General features: G+C 44.8%; 1 protein-coding gene across 1 annotated transcript in view; it reads left to right on the plus strand.

Moving 5' to 3' along the window:
- The window catches only part of LOC147692318 (solute carrier family 22 member 6-like), an 80,071-nt gene extending 77,874 nt beyond the window's left edge, over positions 1 to 2,197 (plus strand). The window contains exon 10 of the mRNA XM_086938567.1: positions 1,816 to 2,197. Coding sequence (XP_086794693.1) covers positions 1,816 to 1,897 — 82 coding nt within the window. The 3' untranslated portion in view covers positions 1,898 to 2,197. The remainder of the gene's footprint in view (positions 1 to 1,815) is intronic.
- The last annotated feature ends 23,857 nt before the right edge of the window (positions 2,198 to 26,054 follow it).

Here is a 26,054-nt window from a genome sequence, read left to right on the forward strand (position 1 = left end):
GCTGATTCAAGTCCTTAGCAGGGTGGGACAGGAAATCCAAAGCAGCCCTGGCAATTTTGTTGGACAAGCCCCCAAGAGCATGCGTGAAGCACTGATGCTTTTGTTACTGGGGGGCAATATTGCAACACCGCTGCAAAACCGTCTCCCAGTAACAAAACTGTCCCCTACCACTACAAAAACAGCCCCCACCCTTCCAGCTTCCCGGGGAAACACCCGATGCCTGCTACAGCCAGTCCGGCCCTGGTCCGTAGAGCAGGTTTCCTTGAGGACCTAATTCTAAAGACCTTTCTGGTAATCATCATGTCTGCCAGGAGGCTGTGGTGTTTTCCAACTAAAATTATCCTTTATATGTTCTGGATTTGGTCCTAAGGCGGCTTCAAAGTTGCATAAAAATGAGGGGATTAATGGATTGTGCGTCTAGTTTTCTTCCATAACCCGTTTTCACCAGTGGAAGTATCCCTATGGAGGGCAGTTGAGATTTATGTGTGTCACACCATTGTGTTTTGACAAGCAGATTTTCTATGAATGACAGAAGGTTCTGAACCATCTGTTTAGTTTCTGAGTAGGTGGGTGTGTCTGTTATTGTTATAGCTTTTCCACAAGCAGAGAAAAGCCCGGTGGCAAACAGAGTCAGTCTAGAAGGGATCTCTCATTTTTTTTAGCAGATACTCAGGGGTGTCCCAGGGGGAGTTGGATAGGTATGATTTGGTTTGGCATTAAAGGTTCACAGATATTGCAGATTCTGTGTACATGATCATATTTGAATCCTGCTTGATTAAAACTGGAGTCGCTTGAATACATCATCATAAATGTAAACGATGGGTGGAGGAAAAAATCAGGAGTAATGCCTGTACCACTTACCTGTAATCTCATTTCTTCACTCTTCTCAGTCTTAGGTGCTGATTACGATGGCTGTCGGACGAGTGTCTAACTGCCATCATTGCTGGAACGGAAACAACTGACAGGTAGCCGGTGGTCCCGCCCACCAAATTATGATTCGACCGCCGTGTAGGCGGTCGTAAACATGTCTTGTTCCATTGAGGCTTGTGCTGCGACCCGGAAAAGAGCCACAACTCAAGCCCCAAAGGCAAAAGGCATTTACAACACACAGTGTCGGGCGCACGGGGCATGGATGTTGGGGGGGCACCCCGGGTGCTCCCTGTGTCTCATATACAAGGCCCAGGGGGGTCGGGCCCTGCTAGGGGCCCCTAAATTCCCTCACTAACAGCTTTTCTATGGCGGTCGGACTGCCATGGAAAGGCTGTTGTAAAGTGACATCATAATCCCTACAGCAGTGCATGAACAGGCACTGGCCCTATTGTAGGGACTAAGATTCGACCAACGGTCTCTTTGATACTGTTGGAAGCATGGATCGGTGCCTTCGACCTATGCAGACCGACCAACCACATCATATTGTGATGGTCAGACTGCTCAGCTGCATGTTGGTGGGAACACCACCGACGGCTTGTCGGTGGCGGTCCCATCGACATCCTAATCAGGCCCTAAGTATGTATATTCTGTTGTCTTACTGGAGGCTGACCCGGTGATAACAGTGAACATAGTGAGGTGGAGGAAGAACCTATTGTGCCTTTGCAGGAAGGTAGACAAGGAATCTTGAATTGAATTGAAGTTACAAAATTATTGGTAAGTAATCTGAACATTTTCTAGTGCATCAGCCCTAGTGCAGCTAATTTGCAGTCAGAGGCAATGCATTGGCACTAGGCACAGAGACCTTGACTGACATTCAATGTAGGCCTATTTATTGTTCTGAATTTATCTAGGAATGAAACTCAAACTGTGTTTTTCTCTTTTTAGGGCAGAAAGAAAAGAATGTGTTACGGTTCGGGAAAATCGAGACGAAATCGTCATTCACGTCATAGACTCGACAAAACTCTAAAAAATGTCACTTCAGCTTCAGAAACATTGTCAATGGTTACAAAGACTGAATTGCGCTTGAAGCTCGGAATTGCGTTTCACCGAAGTTCTGAAATAAGTTCCAAGCACTGAGGACATTTGAGTTGAAACTCGGACATGATGCGCAGCAACACCAGTCTAGAATTATTTAAATTATTTATGCATGGCCGAAATTCCTTCCATAGGAAAAACTGATGCACTGAGTGAAGGAACTCAGGAGGGATATTGAAAGCCAAAGAATGTATTCCTAAAGAAATAATTGCGAACCAGGCTGATGCACACAAAGGTGTCTGTTGTGCATTGTGTACTTATTTATGTATCACAATGGTTGGTACAGGGTTGTGATGGTCCAATGCACTCCAGATATATCTGTCTTTTTGCCAATGCAGTGTATGGACCCGTCCTTACTTACTACCTGAAGGCATAATGCAGTGGCTTATTTAGAGGTAGGCTGGCCCACAGGGGTATTCGGGGCCTATTCACAAAGTGCATTTTGTAGAGCATTTACTAGTACAACCGTAATACTACAAAAGTACTACAAATGCTATTCATTAACCTACAACTTTAAATCGCCACCTTCGCATCTTCCATCTTTTCTATCCTCATACATGCAAGTTTAATACTTAGGGCCTGATTATGAGTGTGGCAGTGCCGGAGCAGGACCATCACACCCCCAAACAGTGTGCTTACCGACCGCCAGACTATGACTTTTTTAGGTACTAGCGGGCAGTACTTTGGTGTTCCCATAGCAGTGCCTATGAAATTGGCACTGCAATGGGAACATCAAAGGCAGTACCTGCACGGCCTAGATCTGTGCAGTCCATGCTAAGGAGGTACTGCATGCACCCATGACCCTGGGGCAACAGGGGGCCTGTATGGTCTCCTCTGTTTCCTCTACGCCACAGTTTTCATGGAGTAGGAACTGTCAGGAAAGCGGTAGCAGAGAGAAAACTTGTAATATGCTTGGCAGGATAGCGCGAGTCCGCCAAGAATATAATGGCCTCAAGACCGCTACACCACCACCAGGAATCTCTGATCCCTGGCGGTTGCAGCAGTGCAATGGTGGTCAGACCGTCAAACTTGTAATGGGAAGGTCGAATTGCCGGTGCGGCGGTGGCTGGACCACCGTGCCGACGTGTGTCTAGCAGTCCTTGGACCGCCAGACTCATAATCATGCCCTTAGTAGTGAATGTGGGAAGGGACATGGGGAAGTCGCTCGAAAAAGGGGCATACTAATAAATGGGAGGGGGTTTCAGGGGGAGTAAGTAGAGATTTGAGGAGGGGTTTAGGGAGAGACATTCATCCTCCCACAAAAGACCATAGGCTAGATAATCAAAGCTGTTTTGCTGTTGTAAACAGCCCAATTCAGAGAATTGGGCCTTTTGCGACTACAAAAATTATTTTTGTAATGTACAAACACCACATTGTGATTTGGTAACATGTTATTGAAACATAGTTTGAGTTTGCAAACAAAAACAGAATAACAGCCTGAACAAGCCCCTTCCAAATGGGGAATATGAATGCTATGTACTAATGTTTTGTGGCCGAAATGCAGTCCCAAAACATTTGCACTTTACCACCAATTCAAAGTTTGCGGTAACCCATTTGCAAATGGGAAGAAGTCCCCTTGGGATGCAGTCCCCTTTGTGAATGTTTGAAAAAATATTTTTTACGGGCAGGAAGTGCTCCAAAGGACCACTGCCTGCCCTTAAAAGGTAAAACTGAAATATTTCATTTTGCTTTTCAAACAAATCCCATTTTCCCATAAGAAAAACAGGCGGCGTATGAAAAAAAAGATTGCTTTATTTATAAGCAATCACAGACCTGGTCGCCTGTTGACCTCAGTTGGACACCATCCCTTGCGGCCTGGCTCATTAATATTCATGAGGTACATCTATTTACGACCCACTAGGAATGGCTCATTTGGAAATCAGTACCAGATTTCACTTTAGTACATGAGTAATTGCAATTACCAAACAGCGATTCACAAAAAAATTACTATTTGGTAATCGTGATTACAATTGTTCGAACATCTAGCCCTATGCCTGTTGCGGTTCTCAAATTTTATTCAGACTCACTACATCCAAAGCTGGCCTCAAAACAGTAAGAAATTACTCCAGTTCAGAGCTGGAGCAAGTCCAGCATCATACATGGCCAAACACTGGTGCTTAAGATAAAACATATTTATTATTTAATTATAAACAACATTTGTTGAATTTATGGATTAATACAACCATAACTTTTGTTTCAAATATAATTTAAAAAAATTATGAATACTGTACATCACTTCTAATAATTATTAATGCATAAGAACATTTAAACATTTTTGTACTTTAGGTGGGAGTTTATTTTTAATTTAGACTTCAGAAAAGTAATTTTTGTTTAATTTTAATATTTAAAAATTCAATTCAAAAGTAGATTAATAATGCTGTAGTATTTAAAATGTTGCTGTAGATTTTAAATAAACATATTACATCAATTTGCACTAATATTTAAAATACCAATACTTTAGCAATTTCTGTCCTGTTAAATAAACTTTTTTTTCTTTTTTACTTTTCCTTATACTTTACCATATGGAGACTCACCAGTTGGAGTATATTAAATAAAAAATATTTTTCTGAAGTTTAACTTAAAAAATAAATTCCCACCTAAAGTAAAAAAAATGGCCATGTATGGTGCTGGACATATTACTGTTTATCTTTGGAAGTAATAATTTACACTTGTATATTTGGCTCCACTCACCGATTTCAGGGTGACAGGGACATATAAATCTACACTTTTGAGTAACTTTACACTCAGTTTTTGTGACTAGCCAACAGTAGTGAATGTTACCTTTGTGAAGAGCCCGGTCAGGAATGAACAGGTATGCTAAATCTGGGGTGGTACTAGTCACATGTAAGGCCAGTGCTTCTGAAAAGTCAACAAGGCTGGGTCATAGTTGAAAGCTTATCACAGTTTGACTATTATTGCTTTGTCTGCCCAGTCCTTATGAGGCACTGATTTTTGTAAAATATCTTGACTACCTGAGATTAGTCTGTCCATACTGAAAGTGACAATGCTGAAATTAAGTCAGATGCAACACCTTTTATTATTATTGATAGAAACAGAAAGACAGACTATTTAAGGAAAATGATATGCTGTGAAATGATATTTATTAAAATGAAATGTTTTAATCATACCAAATTGTGTTATTTTCTAAACCATTTACAAACATGACACACCAAATTGAGGTCACTATATGGTGGGTGAGAGGGTAGAAACCGAGAAGGGAAACAGGAGTATATGGAAAAGGCCTCTTCGATGTGACTGGTGTGAATCACAATAAACCAACATCATGGCTAGCAATTTACAGACTAAATATAGCCTTGCTATGTATATAATATACCTAACCAACAATCGTCCAAACTCCTAAAAATTCCAAACCATTATCTTTACTATGTTTCAACTTTCAATGCCAAAACTAACCCAAAACACATACATGCGCTATTTCTATGTACCTACCACAATTTAACCAACATCCAAGTTCAGATTAATCCCAGCTCGTAACCTCAACTTTGTTATGATAAATGAACCAAGTAGATCTGGTGATATTTCCAAGTAGGTTTATTCTTCAAAGGAAGACCTGAACATCTTCATGCCAGACACAGCTGGACCAACTGCTCACTGATGCCACAGGCATGACATCATCTTAGAACCATCTAAGGCATCATAAGGATGCAACATTCTAATGTGTGAAACATGTGATTAATGATAACATATAAATATAACACATCTCGCCCCTTTATCAACACAACGAATATAAAAATAACATGAATTAATTAAAGCTTGAAACATAACGAATAAACAAAAGAAAAATCAAAAAACATAATCATTCAAATAAGCAGGTAACCTTCTCTCACTGGCATCCCTCAAAATGCGTGAAGCACCAGACCCATCTCCCTGCCTTGCAGGCATGGCATCACTATCAGATGCAATTGCCTCATCACAAAGCAAAGACTCACCACCTTGTTTATTCGAAAATTCCCCATCCTTCATCAGCATCCATGGTGAACACTGTTCATTATCAAACCTACCCTCCATTTTTTCTCCATGTTTGTTTTCTCCCCTTTGGTACAACGCAACTCTCCTCAAATTCCACACTTGCCCATTGGTCAATCTAACCCAATTACCTCCAACAGCTTTCACTTTAAACGGTCCTTGAACTTGTTTACCAAATTGCAACAACCACCAGGTTTTACTTTCACCCAATCTCCAATTTGATAAAAACACTTCTCAATCACAGACTGTTTGTCACACGGTGAATCACCCTTTACAGATTGCTTACGCATACATGAGGGTAGCAGTTTTGTGCCTGCCTCTCTTCCTCGCATCATCACAAAAGGACTCTTGCCCAGATCATTGTTGACAGTTGTGCGATACGCCCAAAGCATTTCACTCACAGACTCAATTACAGATAAGCCCGCTCCATGAGCTAACTGCATTGTACCTTTAACCATGCTGTTGATGCGTTCCACAAGTCTGTTTCCTTGTGGGTTGTATAACGCACAACATGTATGTTTTATACCAACTGATTCTAAAAATTCCTTCATTTCCATTGATGTTAATTGCGTACCATTGTCAGTTAGTAAAATATCTGGTAAACCTTCCCTTTTAAAAATCTCACTCAAAACAGCAATGGTGGCTTTTGTTGTGATATTATTCATAAAAGCAACCTCCACCCATTTTGATTTTGCATCAACCAATACAACTGCAAACCTCTCATTCTCCTTTAAAAATGCAAATGGGCCAATAAAATCCAAGCAAACCTTTTCCCAAACTCTATCAGCCGAATAGGCATGCTGTTGCTCAGCAGAAGATCCAATTCCTACCCTTAATCTTTTCTCTGATTCATTACAGGCCACACACCTTTCCACCCAATCCTTCACCTGCTGATACATAGACGGCCACCAATAAAACTCTCTCAACCTCCTTATGGTCATCGTTTGCCCCATATGACCCTCATGCGCTAGACTTATCAGTTTTGGACGCAAACCTTGTGGCGGTACAAATGTATCCTCACGCATGATAACTCCATCCTTGGTAACAGACATCTGATCCACAATCTTCAAAAATGGATGCACACCAAGTGGAACTGAACTTTCCCTTCTAATGTCACCCTTCACCATTCTACAAACAGCTAACAGAGTAGCATCACCTTCCATCTCTTTAATCCATTCTTTCCTGTGAATGGCACCATCCAAACTCTCTAAAGCATCGTCAACACTTGCCACAACCTCTAATGTTGAAAAATCTGAAATAATTGCTTCTTTGTCAGGCAGTCTTGACAAGCAGTCAGCAACCTTATTGCGCCAACCTGGAACATACTCTACTCTACAATCACAATCTTGTAATTTTACTGCCAATCTAGCCAACCTACCAGAACAATTACTTATTCCTCCTGGGCCTAAAACCTTCAATAATGGTTTGTAATCAGTGCGCAACCGAAAATGACTACCCCACAAGAATACTCTAAAATGACTGGTTGCCCACACCGCAGCCAAAGCCTCCCTCTCTATAACTGAATAGTTACGCTCAGACTCTTACAAGGAACGTGAGGCAAACGCCACAGTCCTTTCCACTCCACCACGCACCTGTGCCAAAACGGCTCCAATACCTACCCCACTGGCATCCACAGTGAGTATATTTTCCAAACCACTCTGAAAAGGGGTCAACACACCTGCATGAACAATTTCCTTCCTTATTAAATCAAAAGCATGTTGTTGCATTTTCCCCCCCAAAAACGTTTTCCCTTTTCTTAATAGCTCCCTCAAACATTCCCTTTTTTGTGAAAAGTTTAGCACAATTTTCGAGTAATATTCCACTAAACCAATGAAGGATCTCAATGAGTCTCTATCATGTGGCACCCTTGCATTTGCAATAGCGCTGACTAGGTTTTCTTTCGGTCTTATGCCTTCTTTAGTGACTAAATGTCCCAAATACTCCACCTCATGTGTTTTGAACTTGCATTTTTCCCTTTTTAACGTCAATCCAGCCTTTGCAATTCTTTCTAATACTTTTGTAAGAGCAGGATTATGTTCACAATCATCCTTTCTGAACACTAAAATATCATCTTGGAAGACGACAGCCTTGTCAATACCCGACAAAATTGAATTCATCAAGCGCTGAAACACACTCGCAGCGGAACACAATCCAAACGGTAGTCTACAAAACTGGAATGTGCCCTCCCCTGTCATAAATGATGTCAGCGTTTTAGAACCCGGACTGAGTTCCACCTGATGGTATGCACTCCGCATATCTAATTTGCTAAAAACTTTTGCACCATCCAGCATTAATATTAACTCATTTATCTTAGGTAAAGGAAATTTGTCCGATATTACGCTTTCGTTCAAACTTCTCAGATCCACACAGAATCTGAGTGAACCGTCCTGTTTGTTCGTGATCACAACCGGACTTAACCACTCTACCGCTTCTACAGGCTCAATCACCTTGTCATCCAATAGCTGTTGGATTATTTATTTTGCCTTAGCTCTGGCTGCAATGGGAACTCTTCTGGCTGTGTGCTTTACAGGGATCGAATTGTCTTTTAATTTGATCACATGCTGATAATTTCTGAACTTTCCTAGTCTTGGTTCAAATACACCACTAAACCTATCCAACACATTATCCAGATTGTCAGCATTATCTGCATTCACACTCATGACTGGACATTCCGCTGTGGGGTCTACTTTAGTTCCCAAGTCAAATTGGTGTGGCCACCCTAAAATTGGTGGTCCTTCTTGTGCCACATAAACTTTCTCATGAGTTTCTCTTCCTTCAAAACTTATCTTTGCTTCCATGCACCCTACCACGTTAATATCATTCCCTTGATAGGATTTATGTTTCGCATCAGACCTAGATAATGACCCACTCCCCCATGTCCTATCATAGATTTCTTGTGGTATGATGGTGTATAGTGAACCTGTATCCACCACCAATGAAACAATTTTCTCATTTATCTCAAAATTCGCCTCAGGTCGTATTCTTCTTCTCTCTACACCACCGACCTCCATCACATCCACATCACCATCAACAACGACAACTCTATAAGTGGGTGTTGAATCATTCACACATGCCACTTTCTCATACTGTTGTTTGCACGTGCGTGCCAAGTGTCCCTTTTAACCACACTTAAGACAATCTTTCCCAACTGCATAACATTGTTTTGAATCCGCCAAGTGGTATGTGCTCCCACATCTTAGACGATGTTTCTCGCCATTTGTTCCTATTGTTTTGTTGAAATTCTTTTGAAACTTGTTTCTATTACTATAGTTGCTCTGAGTCTTGTTCTTTACTGCACTACACTTTCCCCATTTTCTTCCACAATTGAGACTTCTTTATTGCTGCTTGAACTTATTTTCATTTCCTTCATGCATTTTTCTGATTCCTCAACCACTTTTGCAATGGCAATAGCATCTTTTAATGTTGGATCACTGGAGGCCCACAGTCTTTCTTGCGTTTTTTTGCAGTGACATTGAGCTATTAATTGGTCACAAATCATTTCCTCCTGCATTGCGCCAAATTGACACTTAGCCGATAGTTCTCTCAGTCCTGCAACAAACTCGTCAATGCTTTCATTTTGTCTTTGGGGCTGAGTATAAAACTTATGCCATCGCATAACCACATTTACATGCTTTGCAAACCTCTTTTCTAGCTTCATGGCAGCTTCTTTATATACATCAACCAAATCCTCTCCATCAGGCAGGTATTTGAAAATATGCTGCCCTTCTTTCCCCAAATTACCTCACAGCAATGCTTTCTTTCTTGCAGCAGGGAATTCCGTACCATCTAGGGCTACCAAATAGTTCTCGAAGCAGTCTATTCAATCCTCCCATTCGATATTAGGCTCATCTGGGGACATCAAGAAAGCTGGTGGAATTACTATTGCTATACTTACATCCATTATAACACCTGCACTACAACTTCTAAGCAGAAGGTGGCAGCACAATCCTAGAATGCTTGTTTGGAATGTTCACAACTGGCCAATGGGAACACAGGTAACAGAATCCTCTCTTCTGAACTGAATTTACTTCCTTGTGATGAAGGAGATTGAGTATTCGCCTGCCTTCACCCTTCAAAAGTGTTCTTGCTTTACCCTCCTCAAGAGTGAGTATTCATCATGCTTATTTACTCATTTTTTTGTTATGTTCAGTTTTAATCTGTTCTGTTACTTCACCAAATTACAGTCTTAACAAGTGTGATCAGTTTAAACAATTGCAGGCTTCTTACTTTTTTTTTTAACAAAGCATTCCTCTGCACTGCTTTGAGTTATTCATCAACTTTCACCTTTAGTGCTGAGTTACCTGTAATTTTATTGTTCCTCCTTGTTTTTCCCTTTCCTTCGCGTTTTCCTTGTTGCTCTTTTATCTTTAATTTTATTACTTCCGCCTCGCTCCGTTAATAACATAACATCGAGCGCATCAGCTTCATTTCAACGCTCGCGCTCTCTTTGTAATTGAACCCTCGAAGCGCAGCTCTAGCTCGAACTGATTCACACACCACTCATGACACTTCGTCTGTTTGTTACTACACAAGGGCATTCGCCTCGCGCTGTGTCCTTCAGAGCTTCAAAGCATCGAAAATCTTCTCCACCTCGAGCTCTCCCACGCTTCTCACTGCTCGTGTTTTGTTTACTCTTAACACCTTGGTTGCTTGAGGTATTTATCTCCTGTGCTGGACCATAATAGAAACGGGTGTGGTCATGACGAGCTCAGCTCGTCATGAGCACAGGAGCACTGTGCCTCATGACGAGCTGAGCTCCTAATGATCACCGAAGGGGTTAAACAGCCGGCAGACATGTAATTACCCACGCGCTGCCCTTGTAATTCTTTAAACATGAATGAAGGCTGCTCCACCTCGAGTTCTCACAAGCGCTTCACTGCTTGTGCCTTGTTTACTTTTAAACCACCGGCAGAGCAGTAATTAACCACGCGCTGCCTTTTTAATCCTTTCCACATGAATTGAGTTTACAGTTTACATGAACATTTGAACATCAATTGCGGAATAAATAATTTTTAACGTTTATGCCTGCACTTTCCTCACTTTCCTTCTAGTCTTTGAGATCTTTTAAATACATTCACGTTGTTTCTGCTCCTTCACACTCAGTTTTAATTAATGCAAATTACATCGGCTGATAAAATTCACAGTTCTCTATAATCCAAGATGCTTGCATGTTCTACACATCCTGCGCTGATTATATTAAAGTTGTTTAGAGGATACAAACTAAGTTACACAACTTTCTCCTTTACAAATTTCTTTAAAACGACTTTCTCCAGTTTTAAAATGTCGTGACTGAATGAAAATAAGTCTCTTTTACTTTAACTTCAGAGGTTGTATAAACGGGATACAGAGGGTAGCAAAGAAGATATTAATTTCTCTTACCCGGAAACAGGTTACCTTAGAAGAGCAAACTTCTGCACTTTTCACGAATTTCATATTCCCTTAAATTACTGCTTGTTCTCTTCCATTTCCTTAAGCAAATAATTGATCTTCAACAAGTTGGGTTCTTCTTTCCCTCTGTTCGGGATAACTATCTTCCTTGATAAAATACCTTCATCCAACTGCCTGGCCAAGTAGAAAACGTCACCAAATTTGTTATGATAAATGAACCAAGTAGATCTGGTGATATTTCCAAGTAGGTTTATTCTTCAAAGGAAGACCTGAACATCTTCATGCCAGACACAGCTGGACCAACTGCTCACTGATGCCACAGGCATGACATCATCTTAGTACCATCTAAGGCATCATAAGGATGCAACATGCTATTGAGTGAAGCATGTGAGCAATGATAAAGTGATGAACCACATAACATATAAATATAACAAACTTCCCCTGAAGCCTGCCTTGAGTTGATCAGTAGTGAGACCAGCCATCACTTATTGAACACCAAAATCCTATCATCCAGAAAATCTTACCCCTTGCCCCTCAACAACCTAGCAGCAATGCTTCTTCCCTAAAACATGACTATCCTCTCCCTCAACTCTTAAAAGTAATCTTTTACATTCCAGATGAATGAAAGGAGACATGCATTCTCTTTACAAAATTAATATACCTCAGACTGAATCTCACCATACTAGACTTCATCAACCTATGCCACACCCTCCTTCAAATTACGCAAATCCCAGCCTTCTACAAAAGGTACTCTATAACCTCACCACCCTGCACACAAAATGTGGATGACATAACAGCACATAAAGGAACCTTGCCGCTTCCTTCCTCCAAAGTAAACGTTTCTCAATTAGCCACTGTGTTACCTATATTGTTGTCAAGTGGTATTGTTGCATTCATTGCCCTCAAAATCTGGTCCATCCTTAATGTCATTATTGTAAACATACCCTATATATGATCAGGAGTGACAACTCCCCTACCTCATAGATCAACCCATGAAAGTTCTTCAGCATCAACCAACAGCTAAACTCACCCCAGCAAATAAAAAATCATTATAGCAATGAGTCACTGACATGGAACCAGCCGCAAAACAAAATCACCCACTGAAGACAACTGCTAAACCTCTCAACCACTGAGCTAAAAAGACAATATCCCAATGGTAATGCATCCTCTAAAAAACTATAAACCCTACAACTCATACTCTTCAGGTGCACCTGTAGAAAATAGAAGGATGATGTGATATCACACTTGCCATAACTTCCCCTAGAAGACATCTCCTAATTAGTTCCACAGAATCTTCGACTGATGCATACTACACTGAACTCAGTATCTCCGAAATAAAGTGATTCACAAGCAGGCCATCTAGCTATGAAAATTTTCCACTAGGCAGAAATAATCTTCCCTTTTTTGGGACACCAATACTTTGGAAATGTTCAAAACGGCCATTGGCCAGTCATCAAGTAGGCCTTCCATTACCCCGCCTCCACTTTCTTATACAGCTTCATACAGACCATCTCCAGATGATCCTTAGCTTATCTTAAATTCTACCACAACTGCTGCACTATAGGCACCATATACAACAAACCAGATTCCTCGTAAAACCCCTGTAACAGTAACTCTGCATCATCAATATTGAATGCTAACTCAACCAGTATTGTTGTACTTCAATATTAACTGGCATATGCTCCTTTACCCAAAAAATCCTTGCCCACCGCTAACCTAGCCATGCTGTGGCAACCAACTTTTCATTGCACTCTCAGGTCCCTATCCTGACAGAAACATTGAGTAACTGGGTGTTGTCCACTCACTTGGTGCATTTTTCCTTAAATATGCAATGCTCCCTATTGAAGGATACTTTATTATCTGCCCAGCAGGCACCTCCCTGTGGCAGCTGACCTGCAAGTATTCTATCAACACCACCTTGAATGGGATGCCCCTGAAAGTTCCACTATGGTACTGGCAGCCCACTAGCAGTGTAAATGTTTAGAGCAGATCTGGTCATCAGCATCTTTTGCTACTGTGGCCCTAAATTCCTCATATTTTAATTACATATAGTGAATTGCACCGTAACTTCATCTCTTCCTCTTTCTATCCTTTTTTGCCTATACCTGGCAATATAATATTTGAAGAACCTCCACATACACCCCATCCATCTGCCTTTTGGCTTCCTCTGTCACCAGCAACCTCCTTTCCTGCATCCTCATTATTTTTCTCACCACCTTCTTTAGCCCAGAGGTCAGTCCGACCCTTCTATCCCAAACATATTTGATGCCCTTTAACCGCCTTTGCTCTCCTGAAACCACCACAACAACCTTAATACCAATGACTCTCACTCTCTTTTCCCCTTTTGACACATGCGTCTTACCCCATCTTTTTCCCTTATGTGTATTAAAGTTTTGCATCCTCTATGATCTTTTACCCAGCATCAAATGCCCTGCCAGCCTTGGCAGACCCTCATTTTTTTAAAGGCTCTGTCTTCGTCCTGCTGCCTGAAAAACACTGAAAACCCTCTCTCTTTTAGCACATTGAGGACCTTTCCACATCATATTCACATAACTTCTCTTCACACCATCAATCATCTTCTTTTCTTTCATTCTCCTCATCCACTATCTGAATAATTTCACCTTCTTGAACGTTCACTTCATTTAGTTCATCATTCATAATCCAACAAAGTCTCTTATTCCATCCTCTCACCACGCACATTCTCACCCAGTCTATATGCCCATGGCTGCTGTCCATCACCCACGCCATTAACAGAATAAGAAACAGGAATACAAAGCAGAATGACTTTACTCCTTTGGAAGAGCCTCACCAAGTCAAGCTCAGTGTAGTCCCTTGTTGCTGCCAAGTTGGATGAACAGAATCATATCCTCACTTCGAGCTAGGATCCACAAACCCCATTGGACTCTCAATCTCACCTTATGGACAACGAATGACCTCTTCCACATAGTTCAGCTGTATGTGGAAGAGGTCATCCCGTCACACTGAACTCCAGCAGATCAGTTATCTCGTAGCAATTCCAAAATCCCATCATCATGCATCCATACCCACCTACCAGACTTCTTCCTGCCTTACAGCCCATTTTCTGTACGATATGACACAATAGGCGAATGAAAATGATATTTAAAGAGCCTGTATAGTTATGTACCCAAAATACAGGTGGCTAATACAGTGACTGTGGGACAAGAGAACAGTAGGGAAATCCAGCAGAGTATGTCGCTTACAAGCTGAATTTGGTCCACTAGCACCAAAAAATAATACCAGCTGTGTATCAAATGCCTCTTTGAGGTCAATCAACAGGACTAACGGGCAATCAAAATTCCTAGACATATCTTGCCTTTTCAGACTCTGAACAGGCACTAGCTATTCAAAGAAGTGTTATGCTTAAGAATATATGTGTTTTGGTCAGGATGGACTTGCATCAGGGGTACAATCTCCTGGCCTAGGAGGACATGTCTGTGGCATTCCGCCTGAGGTTAGGGTGGTAATCCAGCGTTGCCTCTTCGATTGTACTTGGGAGGGTTCTCTTCACTGGCACAACCAAATAAATCTTGGCCAGTCATGAACTAGGAGATAAGAGGAGGTCAAGTAGAAATTCATTAGCAATCCATCATTGCATATGGCTTCTGCCCCTGATACTAGTTGATTCCGTCTCTATGTTGTTGGGAAGCACTTGAGTGATCGTCATTTTGCCTAAATTGGGGTCTACAGCCTTAGTGTGATGTGACAGAAACAAATTGATAATTTTCCCCAGAGTGACTAACAGGCTCCCCTGTGTTTGTTAACCTGTGTAAATTTGGAAACTTTCTGAGTAGTCCTGGTCAGCTGTGCTAATACATGTACTGTCTTTTATCCCTCAGTATGTGCCCTAGCTACATATTCCTTATAATTGAGGTACCTGAAACGCTCAAGAATCGGGGTGTATTTCTCCCTTTTTTGCAACAGTAGTTGACAGTACACTGGGCTGACAATCAGCGGCAGCTCCCACACCAGGATCGATCCATTTTATTCTGTCCAGTCCCACTTCCAGAGCCTTCCAAACTCCAGCTGCTATCTTAGTACAGTGTCATCTGGTGGTTACTCCTCCCATTTGCACAGACATCTGAGACTGCATCCTAAAGTTCCCTGAAATAATTAATTATGCCCTCTGCCAGGGTTTCTCTAAAGGTCCCGTCCTCCAGAAGTGTGCACTGCAATCTCCAGTTAGGGACTGAGACACACTGTTCCCTCCATTCAATGCTGACCAAAAAGGGATATGGTCAGATAGTCCTCCCTTAATAGTTGGTATGATTGAGCCCTGCATGCTGGTGGAGTTTAGTACTCTGTCCAGTCTAACATAGACACCATACATCAGAGAATAAAATAAAAACTCTAGGAACCCAGAATAGTGCTCCTACTATGGATTTACCAGCTCTTAATGTACCGTCCAACTATTAAGCATCCTACTTGTTTTTATAACCATTGAGTCCACTAGCGGGGTGTAAACAATGTTGCCACCTAACAACAACTTTTACAATATGCAGCAGTGGAATATACAATCTGCACAAACCCTCCACATATGTGGTCAATAGAAAAGGGGACGGTGCTACAACAGACAGCACTTCTGCTGCAAGAACGTGTATATAAAGTGTATATATGGGAATTATCAAAAACAATGCCCAACCTAATATTCTGTAATTGTCAGCAGCACTCAAATACACGTAAATCTCATCAATATAGATAAAACACTTTTTTTGTTACCATTTATTACAGAATATATAGCATGTAAGTGAATATCAGAAAATATATGATCATACAAATAATAATGCAGTCATACAATATACATTATTTTATCGGTCCAAAAGATACAATACATTATGAAGTTCATAAAGATGAAAAGGGATCAGACAGTATGTGATACACAGAGAAATTAAATCTATGTCTTTGCCAGTCAGTCAGTCAAAAAACTTTATTTCGATTTAAAATCACAAAACATAATACAATAGTACATAGAGGTGAGAATATATAACATATAAACATGGGGGGCGCTAGAGGGCGCACTTGCGGAATGGCTGCCTAGGTGCGTAGCTCCCGCTCCTTGGTAGACAATCCTTCATAAATCCTGCGCCACGGGGTGCTGTATCGCCACCACATTTTAGAATCTGCTACAGGTCATCGCTATCAACAATCGACCCAACTCTGAAGATTCCACGTGCTCCGAGGCCGGAGTTACGGGCTGCTGAAACTTGCCCGGTAATCTCTTTGGAGCTGGCGTGAGTGTGTGGCCGGCCGCTGCTGCTCAAGCTACCCCGGGGATTGCCACGAGGCTTCGGGCTGCAGCACAGCACGGCCGCTGTTATCCTGTGGGGACATCGCGTGGGGGCCGGAACGGAGGTAAGCGGCTGCCGATCTCTCTGCCGCGAGAGCCCCCCCCCCCCCCTGCTGCTGCGAGATCCCGTCATCGGCGCTGAGGAAGGATCTGCTCCCCAACGGGCGGAGGGGACTGCAGGGCCGAGCGCCCCCCCCCGAGCTCTCGTGACGGCCCTCCGCCTGACTGACGCTCCTGATTGAGCAGCGCGGGCTGTCGGGCCCACTGACCGGGGATTAGGACTGGCCCCTCTGTACCTGATGCCACCATTACGCACCGCATTTGCCAATGCGACGCCCCTGCACTGCCTGAAGAGTGGGGAGAGCTATCGCCTGCTTTGTGGGTGCGTGGATGCCACGCGGAGAGACCCTGGACTGCCCCTCTGAGTGACGCAACCCTTTGCAGCGTACTACCTAGTGGGGAATCGCCATCCCTTGCCCTACTAGATTGGATCCTACTAATTGCTGTGGCAACACATACCCAGGCCGTTTCCCTGCCGGCACTGAGCGGGGAGCGTCTAATACCACACCTGCCTGGCATTTGTTGTTTGACCCCTTCACCATTATAGCGCTTGGATGGCGCGCGGAACTGCTTAAAAACTACGCCCCCCTTGCAGTCCCTTTGGTGGCACCACGTTTGCTCTCTCCTGCCCGCTGTCAGCTGTGCCCTCTCCGGGTGGATTGTGCTCATATATCCCACAGAAGCAGGCTGTACTACCATTCCGCTTCACGGCCTGGAAGCCGTCCCCGGACACCGCCATGGGTCGGACTGAGAATCGCCAACTTAAGCTGAGCTTTGACAGTGTGAAAAAAGGCGCCAAATCGACGCAGATGAATCCTGGGCCTAGCGCATCTTCTCCGCAAGCTACCCCACCTCCTACTAATGATGTGGACCTTACCAACCTGATTCAGGAGATGAGACAGGGTTTCGCCACTGTCGTCGAGAAGGTGGATGGTGTCACGGCCCGGCTGGATGCTCTGGTACACAAGGTCGACCGACATGAGGAGCGAATCACGACCGCGGAGCAGCGAATATCCGATAACACCGATGTCGCCTCGACCCATACGGCGCAACTGGCCAGGATGGATAATTTACTCCGGATTATAGCGGCAAAGAACGAGGACTTGGAAGCACGCAGCCGCCGGAACAACATACGCATCACCAATGTGCCGGAGTCCACAGATACGGGTAGGATGGAACTGTACGTTGAAAAACTGCTCAGAGGCTCGATCGGGGAGGATGCTTTTTCGTCTCAATTTATTGTGGAGAGGGCCCATCGCTCCCTGGCGCCTGTGCCTAAGCCTGGCCTTCCACCAAGGCCCATCATTGCTCGGCTCTTGAACTACCGCGATCGCGACACTGCCCTCAGAGCGGCCCGGACTTAAAGATCGCTGCAGTATAACGGGGTTACCTTCTCCGTCTACCCAGACTTCACGCCGATGGTTCAGGATGAACGGCGCAAGTTTCTGCCGGTGAAGAAAAAGTTACGGGAGGCCCAGATAGACTATGCTCTCTTGTACCCTGCGAAGCTTAGAGTTACCCATCAGGGTAAGCTAAGATTTTTCACTGACCCGCAAAAAGTAGAGAACTTCCTGAAATCGATACGGAGGGCACGCAGGGAAGACCGTTGTGCTGCAGATGAGCAGGAGGATGCCGACCTATCTCCAGCGCCACACGACGACTAGCTGTCCATATGTACTACGAGTCGTGTCTTCTCTACGCTGGCTGGCACTCACCCTGCGGATCGGACTGCAGACGTTGGGGTGATTCATGAACGATGAACCTGCATGGACTCTGCACCCCTGTGGTAATGTACACCAAGGACCACTTTCTCGGCCCTAGTCTCCACCGAGGGCGGTACAGTTCTGGAGCTAAGGACTGGGAAGTGGCTATGTCTTACCCCTACTGGGTGATCCCCATGGTCTTGTTACTGTCTTTGTTGTTCATGCTACTACAGTTGGGGGGGAAGGGAGGAGGGGGGACTACTGGGGGGGGGGCTAAGCGGCCACTGGCATGATTGGGATGCTGGGGTGGGTGGGGGGAGGGTGGGCTTTGAGAGGCTTTCATTGACTAGACTATGTATGTGTATAATAACCTGGTGTATGCTCTGGCACTGGCAGGGCGGAGGTGGTCACACTATGCGGCCCTCTCGGGCACCACCATGTTCATTGTTGCTCTGTCCATGGCTGCTTTGAATGCGAATGCGCAACTGACGTGCTTATCTTGGAATGTCCGGGGATTGAATAATGCTAAGAAATGCCGAAATGTTATTGCCTACCTCGATAGACATCATATACAGGTTGCCAAGTTGCAGGAGACACATCTGCCCGCACAGAGCAGCGCCACTTTTGCGAGCAGGTGGGCCGGAAACCGTACTTTTTCCTAGTATTCGACTTATGCAAGGGGTGTGGTAATTCTCATCGCCCGAAATGTGCCTTTTCAAAGATTTGGGGAAGTGGTTGACAGAGAGGGCCGTTATGCTCTGTTGTGGGGCAGAATAGGCTGCGACCTATACCTGTTTGTGTCCATATATGCACCAAATGTTGATACACCTGCCTTTTTACCACTCTATGGGGTAGGATTGTGGCTGTTGGGGCACGGCACGTAGTTTGGGGTGGGGATTTCAACCTAGCGCTGATACCCTCCTTAGACAGAGCGGATGGTGTTAGCTCCTATAAGCCTAGGGCCAGAGAGGCATTGGAGGGAGTTGTGGAGGAGGGTGGTCTTTTAGATGCCTGGAGACACTTGCATCCTCAGGGAAGGGAGGGTACTCACTTCACTAATCACTCTGGGACATGGGCACGCTTGGATTACTTTTTGATCACCAGGGGTATTGCTGCAGAGCTGGTGGGGGTGAATCATCTGCCAAGAACCTATTCTGATCACAGTTCCATTCTCCTCGGTGGGACACTCCGCGACCGCAGTGGAGACTACGCCCTGACATACTTCTTGACAACATGTTTCGCACTGAGCTGGGGAAGGAGATAGCGGATTTCTTTCCTAGAAATAAGGGGTCGGTTGAGTCAGTCGAACACATATGGGAAGCGTTCAAGGTCACTATCAGGGGGTACTGCATCTCTAAGAGCCACGGGGTACTACGTGATATTTTACATTCGATTAGCACACTGGAAAAGGAACTGCGGGCTCTGGAACTCCGCATGATATCAGAAACTGACCCAGAACTGCATGCTACCTTTAGGGAGACACTGTCAAGGTATGAGGAGGAGACTGCCAGGGAGGCGAAATACCGGGGTAAACATTGGACAGCCCAAAATACTGTGAAGGTGATAGGCCCGGGAAGGTGCTTGCTGCGCTCACGCAACCTTCACGAGTGCATAATACCGTACTAGAACTCATTGATGCCTCCGGCTCCACTGTCAGAGACTCGGATACGATACTGCGCACATTCACAGCACACTACTCCTCACTTTACACTTCCACGGCAGAGACAGACGCGCCATATACTCCGTACCTCAATGATGTGGCGTTATGCTGGTTCAGCGATGGGGACAGGGAATTTCTTGCGGCGCCTTTTGAGCTCGATGAGGTTCGCGAGGCCATCATGTCCCTTAAGAATGGCAAGGCTCCAGGACTCGATGGCATACCTGCCGAGTTTTACAAGGCCTACATCGACATAATGACACCTGTGCTCCGCGAGGTGTTTACGGAATCCCTTGCTGACGGGGTACTTCCCTGTTCTATGCGCGAGGTAGTGATCACCTCCCTCTTAAAACCAGATAAAGATCCCACATCATGCGATTCTTACCGTCCACTCTCCCTCTTAAACTGCGATGTTAAAATACTTGCTAAGGTACTGGCCACCCGGCTATCGCTATTAATGACCAGACTTGTATTGCCTGATCAGTCTGGCTTTGTAGCAGACAGATCTACGTCCCATAACCTTCGTACCCTCTTCTCCTTGCTCCGCACGGTTCACCCTGACACTCCTGTGGAAGCTGTATTCCTCGATGCCACCAAGGCGTTCGACTCGATCGAGTAGCCTTACCTCTTTTCGGTTCTTGCCAGCATGGGGTTCCCTAAATTGTTTCTATCTTGGGTCCGCCTCCTCTATACGGATCCCACGGCAAGGGTGCTAATTAACGGACGCCTGTCACAACCTATCGCACTCACAAGAGGCACCCGTCAGGGATGCCCACTCTCTCCCCTGTTATTTGCTATTGCGGTTGAGCCTCTCGCCTGTCGCTTACGTCAGTTGCATCGAACTGGGGCAGTGCAGTGCCTGCAGCGACAAATTGACGTATCCCTTTATGCGGATGACATTACGCTGTACGTTAAGTATCCTGAGACGCATCTCAATCCCCTACTTCGAGAATTTATTCTGTTTGGCGGGGTGTCAGGAGTCCACATCAACTGGGCCAAGTCACAATTCTTCCCCCTAACAGATGCGGTACGTGACTTCCCTCTCGATTACCCATTGGAGTGGTGTTGTGCAGATCTTCGCTATTTGGGAATCCGCATCTCTCGTGATAAGGACGAGACACTGCGATCCAATTATGGAGTGGCCATAACCAAATTGACTGCCTACGTCGACAGATGGATCACGCTGCCACTGTCCATGGCCGGAAGAGCTTCGCTCATAAAAATGGTGATATTACCCCGCTTTCTGTATCTTTTCCTCAATATTCCTTATTTCCCTGGCGCCTTCTTCTTCAAGACGCTCCGGATGGAGTTGCGCAGGCTTTTCTGGGGAGGCAAGAGCCCCCGGCTAAAATGGTCGACGCTGACCCTTCCCTATGACAGGGGAGGTTTTGATGTCCCTGATTTTGAGGCATACTACCAGTGTGCACAGGCGCACTTTGCCTACCACTGGATGGCTCCTACGCCCTTCATGCCGCATATAGCGGTAGAAGACTGGATAGTGCACCCACTCCCGCTCAACGGACTGATGCACTGTCCTGAGACGTCCATAACCACGCCGAATACCTCAGTTTCCTGCACCTTGGACGCATGGCGCCGCATAGCTAAAAGTTTGTCGTGCCCACTGCTCTACTCACCCAGGTTGCCGCTTGCCTATCACCCAAAACTTACCCTCTTATCGGAACCGGGTTTCCGACAACTCTGTGATAAACTCCATGTCACTTGCTGGGGTGATTTGTTCCATGAGGGTCACTTCAAATCGGTAGACCTGTTCTTCAAAACACATGAGCGTACTCCCCTCGAGCTCTTTTATTACATTCGTTTGCGTGCGGGGATGAGGGACATCTTACCCGAATACCCTGACGAGCCCGAGGTCCTGCCTCCACTACACTTCCTATTAGGATCGCAGGACGGGACACACTTGGTCTCTGGACTCTACCGTCAGCTCCGCAGTGCTGCTCCTGAGCCGGAATCCAATGCTCGACTGCGCTGGTCTGCTGACCTTGCCACTGATGTGTCAGACGAACAATGGCACCATTGCTGTGCACGCACTTCCCGCATCTCTGCCAGTAGCAGATTAAAAATTATCCACTATAAATTCCTTCAGCGGGTGTACTACACGCCGGTGCGGAAACGTAGATTCGGGTTGACCGATGATGACCGATGTGAGCGCTGTCGTGCCGACCATGCCGATTTTCTTCATCTGGCGTGGGAATGTCCCCAGGTGGCTCACTACTGGGGGCAAGTGACGGAGGCTCTTGCGGAGATGGTGGGGGAGGCGGTCTCTGCGGACCCTTTGATAGCCCTCCTTGGGTATACGATGCAGATGCCTAGAGGTTGCAGGAAATTCATCGACACTGCCCTACTCTTGGCCAAGCGGCGTGTCGCGTGCCGATGGGGCAGAGGAAGGGCGCCCAAATTCAAGGACTGGCTTACAGATTTGATATACTGCCAAGATCAGCATACTACTTTTGCTGAACTACTGCCTCCCTCGTGTCGTCCCAGCGATATCTGGGATCCGTTGGTGCGCTATCTGCTCACACGCCCGGACGACAGCGCTCAGTCGGAAAGTCAACTTGTCATAACTTAGGGCCCCGTGCTCTGTTCTAGACCTAACCTAAAGTTACTGCTGGGCTATCTGGGTTCCCTCGTCCGCGCCCCCCTGTGCCCCTGTGCGGTCATTGACATTTCAGACTGTCCCGCCTTGGCTGGCCTATTGCTCCCCCTTATCTGTACATGCATACCCTATACCATACCCACTGCACGCTCTTACATCTCCAGCGGGTTACACTCCAGGGCATTATACACCTTCCTACAACCAGCCCTTGCTGGTTTCTTTTGTGTTAGGGCAGGTGTCCTGTAAACGAGGTATCATACACACCTATGCTTGCCTAGGTTGCCACGCCAGAGCACTATCACCTATCCTACTACACAGTCGTGAACTGCCTCTTAGTTGCTATCTAGTTGGGGTGTTTTGTTTACTGTTCTGACCTTCAACAAAACGGACAGAATCTTCTCTCGAACAAACTCTGTTCAACTGCTACTCATCCTTGCTTGTCCTACAACACCAGCTGCGGAACAAATTTAACATGTATGTATGACGCGCCGCCGGACCCCCGGGATGCCGGCTACATGGCTGTGTACTGACCATTCCACTCTAATGCCGGTCTCCGGGTTGTGGGCAAAACAAGCTGTGTATTGCACTTCGTCTCATACAATAAAGCAGATTTGAACCCCAAAAAAAATAAAAAAATAAAAATAAACATATTTGGACATAAAAGTAGCTTATACAAATCACAATCTGACCTCCTAAATAACATTCATAATTATATAATAAATATCTAAAAAAAACTGCTGAAATAAACTCCGGCAAGACTGCCACATAAGATAACCAAATGTCCATCATTCAGCATACAGGTCAATTTAAATTCATTCTGTGTTAATACAGTAGTGTGCAAAGTACAATATACAACTGCCCAAAGTGTGCCACATCCTCAATTTAATAGCAACCCAAATCTAAAAATAAGGGTAGACTGTGGGAGGCCAATTAATGACCTCAAAAATTTATTTTGAGCTTTCCCTAAGGGGTCTAAATTGGCATAACCCCACAGTTCAGCCCCATACAAAATTGAAGCTCTAATTTTTGATGAATATATTTTTATTGCGGGAGCAATTGGTTTAGTGCATGATGATCGCTGCTCCTTCAACAAGGCACCTGAGAGTTGGGCATGCTTGACAGAGAGCAAATCTATCTGAGGCTTCCAACTAAGTTTGCTGCCAATAGTTACCCCCAGATAAGTAAAATTCTGTGTTTGTTCCAGGGTACCTTCCTTCATTCCGACTCTACCCCTGATAATCCTATGTTTGTGTAGGACCATATATTTTGTTTTATCTTCGTTCACTACGAAAACGTGGTCCTGACATAACTCCTCGAATCTCGCAAGGGCACACTGCAGGCCCTTTCATCTCTTGGAGAGTACAAGGGTGTCGTCTGCAAACATAAGCAGCGGGATCTTCATCCCTGCTAGAGTGGGTGCATCCGTGAGATAATTATGAAAATACTGAACCACCCCATTGATGTATAGTGAGAAGAGAGTTGGTGCTGGAACGCACCCCTGTCGAACCCCCTTCTCTACCGGAAACATTTGGGTAGTGCTCCCCTGGGCATCCCATCTAACCTGCGCATAGTTAGCATCATGTAACTTAACCAGAAATGCCAACATTTCTAATGGCATACCTAATTCCAAAAAGGTTTGCCACATTTTAGTACGGGGTACAAGGTCAAAAGTCGACTTAAGGTCGACAAAGGCTGCATAAATTGTGCCTCCCCCTAGCACTACAGTATGCCAATAAATCAGGATAAACCTGAACACCTGATCAATGGTGCTGGTGCAAGAGCGGAAACCCGCCTGGAGTGGAGACAAGATGTCATACTCCTCAATTCAGTCCTGGATTCTGCTCAGTACCAGCCTAGCCAAAACTTTTTGTATGCAGTCAATAAGGCTTATCGGCCTATAGTTGCCTGGTTGAGAGCGATCCCTTTTCTTGTAAATAGGGATTATTTCTGCTCCTAACCAGGTACCGGGCATGGGTGCTCCACTTGCTATGGTGTTCACAAGGAGCTGAATATAAGATGCCCAGTTAGGTATGTCATAAAGGAACAGATCCGCGGGTATGCAGTCAGGCCCAGGCGCCTTGCCTCTTGGGACTGATTGTAAGGCATTTTCCACCTCTTTCTTGGTGAAGTGCAAGATGGAAATAGGGGGTGGCATATCAAAAAGATCTTGTACCTCCTCAGGGAGTGCAAACTGGGCTTTAAAGTGCGTTACCCACTGGTCTGGGGCTACATGATTCACAGACACCTTACTAGGTGCACCACTGCCCCATTGCACCAAGTGCCAGACGGTAGTCATATTTCTCCCCGAGCATGCCTTAAGCAGTTTGGCCCAGTGTTGTTCATCCCAGTCCCTTTTAGCTCGGTATTGGACCGCCTTATATTCTGCCCTTGCCCTTCGTATATCATCCCTATTCTTTGACCTGATTGCCCTAGCTAGGGTTCTATAGGCCATTCTACAGGAGATATCATACCAGGCGGCCGCCCTAAATCCAGAGTATTTCAGGGTTTTTTGGTTTTAGAAACAAAAAAGCCTTTAAGCTGGTTAAACTGTTCCCCGGGGACCTGCACTACTATAGAGTTAAGCTCTTCCTGAGAAGCACATGTCTGTAACGTACCCAGTGCATTAACCACCAAATTGCTCATTTGCTTTAGGTGCTCTTATTTTAATCATGTTTGACCATTTACCTCTCCTGGCATCATTTGTCAATAATGTCTCCACGTAATCAATACGTGGTGCCGGACTAACGCCAAGAGGAATACATGCGGGATGCAAGGAGAGCACTAGCGGGTTATGGTCACTCTCAGTACGTTCACAGACCACCATGTCTATTAGATTGGACCAGAATTCCTTATTAAGCAGGATGTAATCAATGCGACTACTGCACAGCCCAATGCTAAAGGTTTGCGAGCCCTGCTTTTCCGAGACTGTTCTCCCGTTAACAGCCCTGACTCCCTGTTCCATGCAAAACAACTTTAATTGCAGGGCAGCCCCTGTCCATTTTTTAATTGGGGGAAGATCCAGAGGTGGAATAAACCACTGAGCATCCTCCTCTACATTAAGACTTATATCGTTAAGGTCCAGGGGTTCGAAAGTACAATTAAAATCACCAGCTATTATCATATTGTTATCACCTCTACGTTCTGTTAAAAACATATCTAAAAAATCAACACTAGGAGAAGCTTTCCTACCTTGCACACCCCATGCGTAGACATTGATAAGCAGCAAGTCCGCTGAATCCTAATTATAAGAATGTCCCTGCAATCGATGTGGAGCTCCTCCACCCTCTAATGATTAGATTGTCTAACCTAAGTTGTAAGCCCCCCCCCCCAGTCTACCTCTCTGTCCCCCTTCCGCTACTTTAGAAAAATTTATAT

Source organism: Lissotriton vulgaris, chromosome 9, assembly GCF_964263255.1.
Source record: "Lissotriton vulgaris chromosome 9, aLisVul1.2, whole genome shotgun sequence".
NCBI classification, from domain to species: domain Eukaryota; kingdom Metazoa; phylum Chordata; class Amphibia; order Caudata; family Salamandridae; genus Lissotriton; species Lissotriton vulgaris.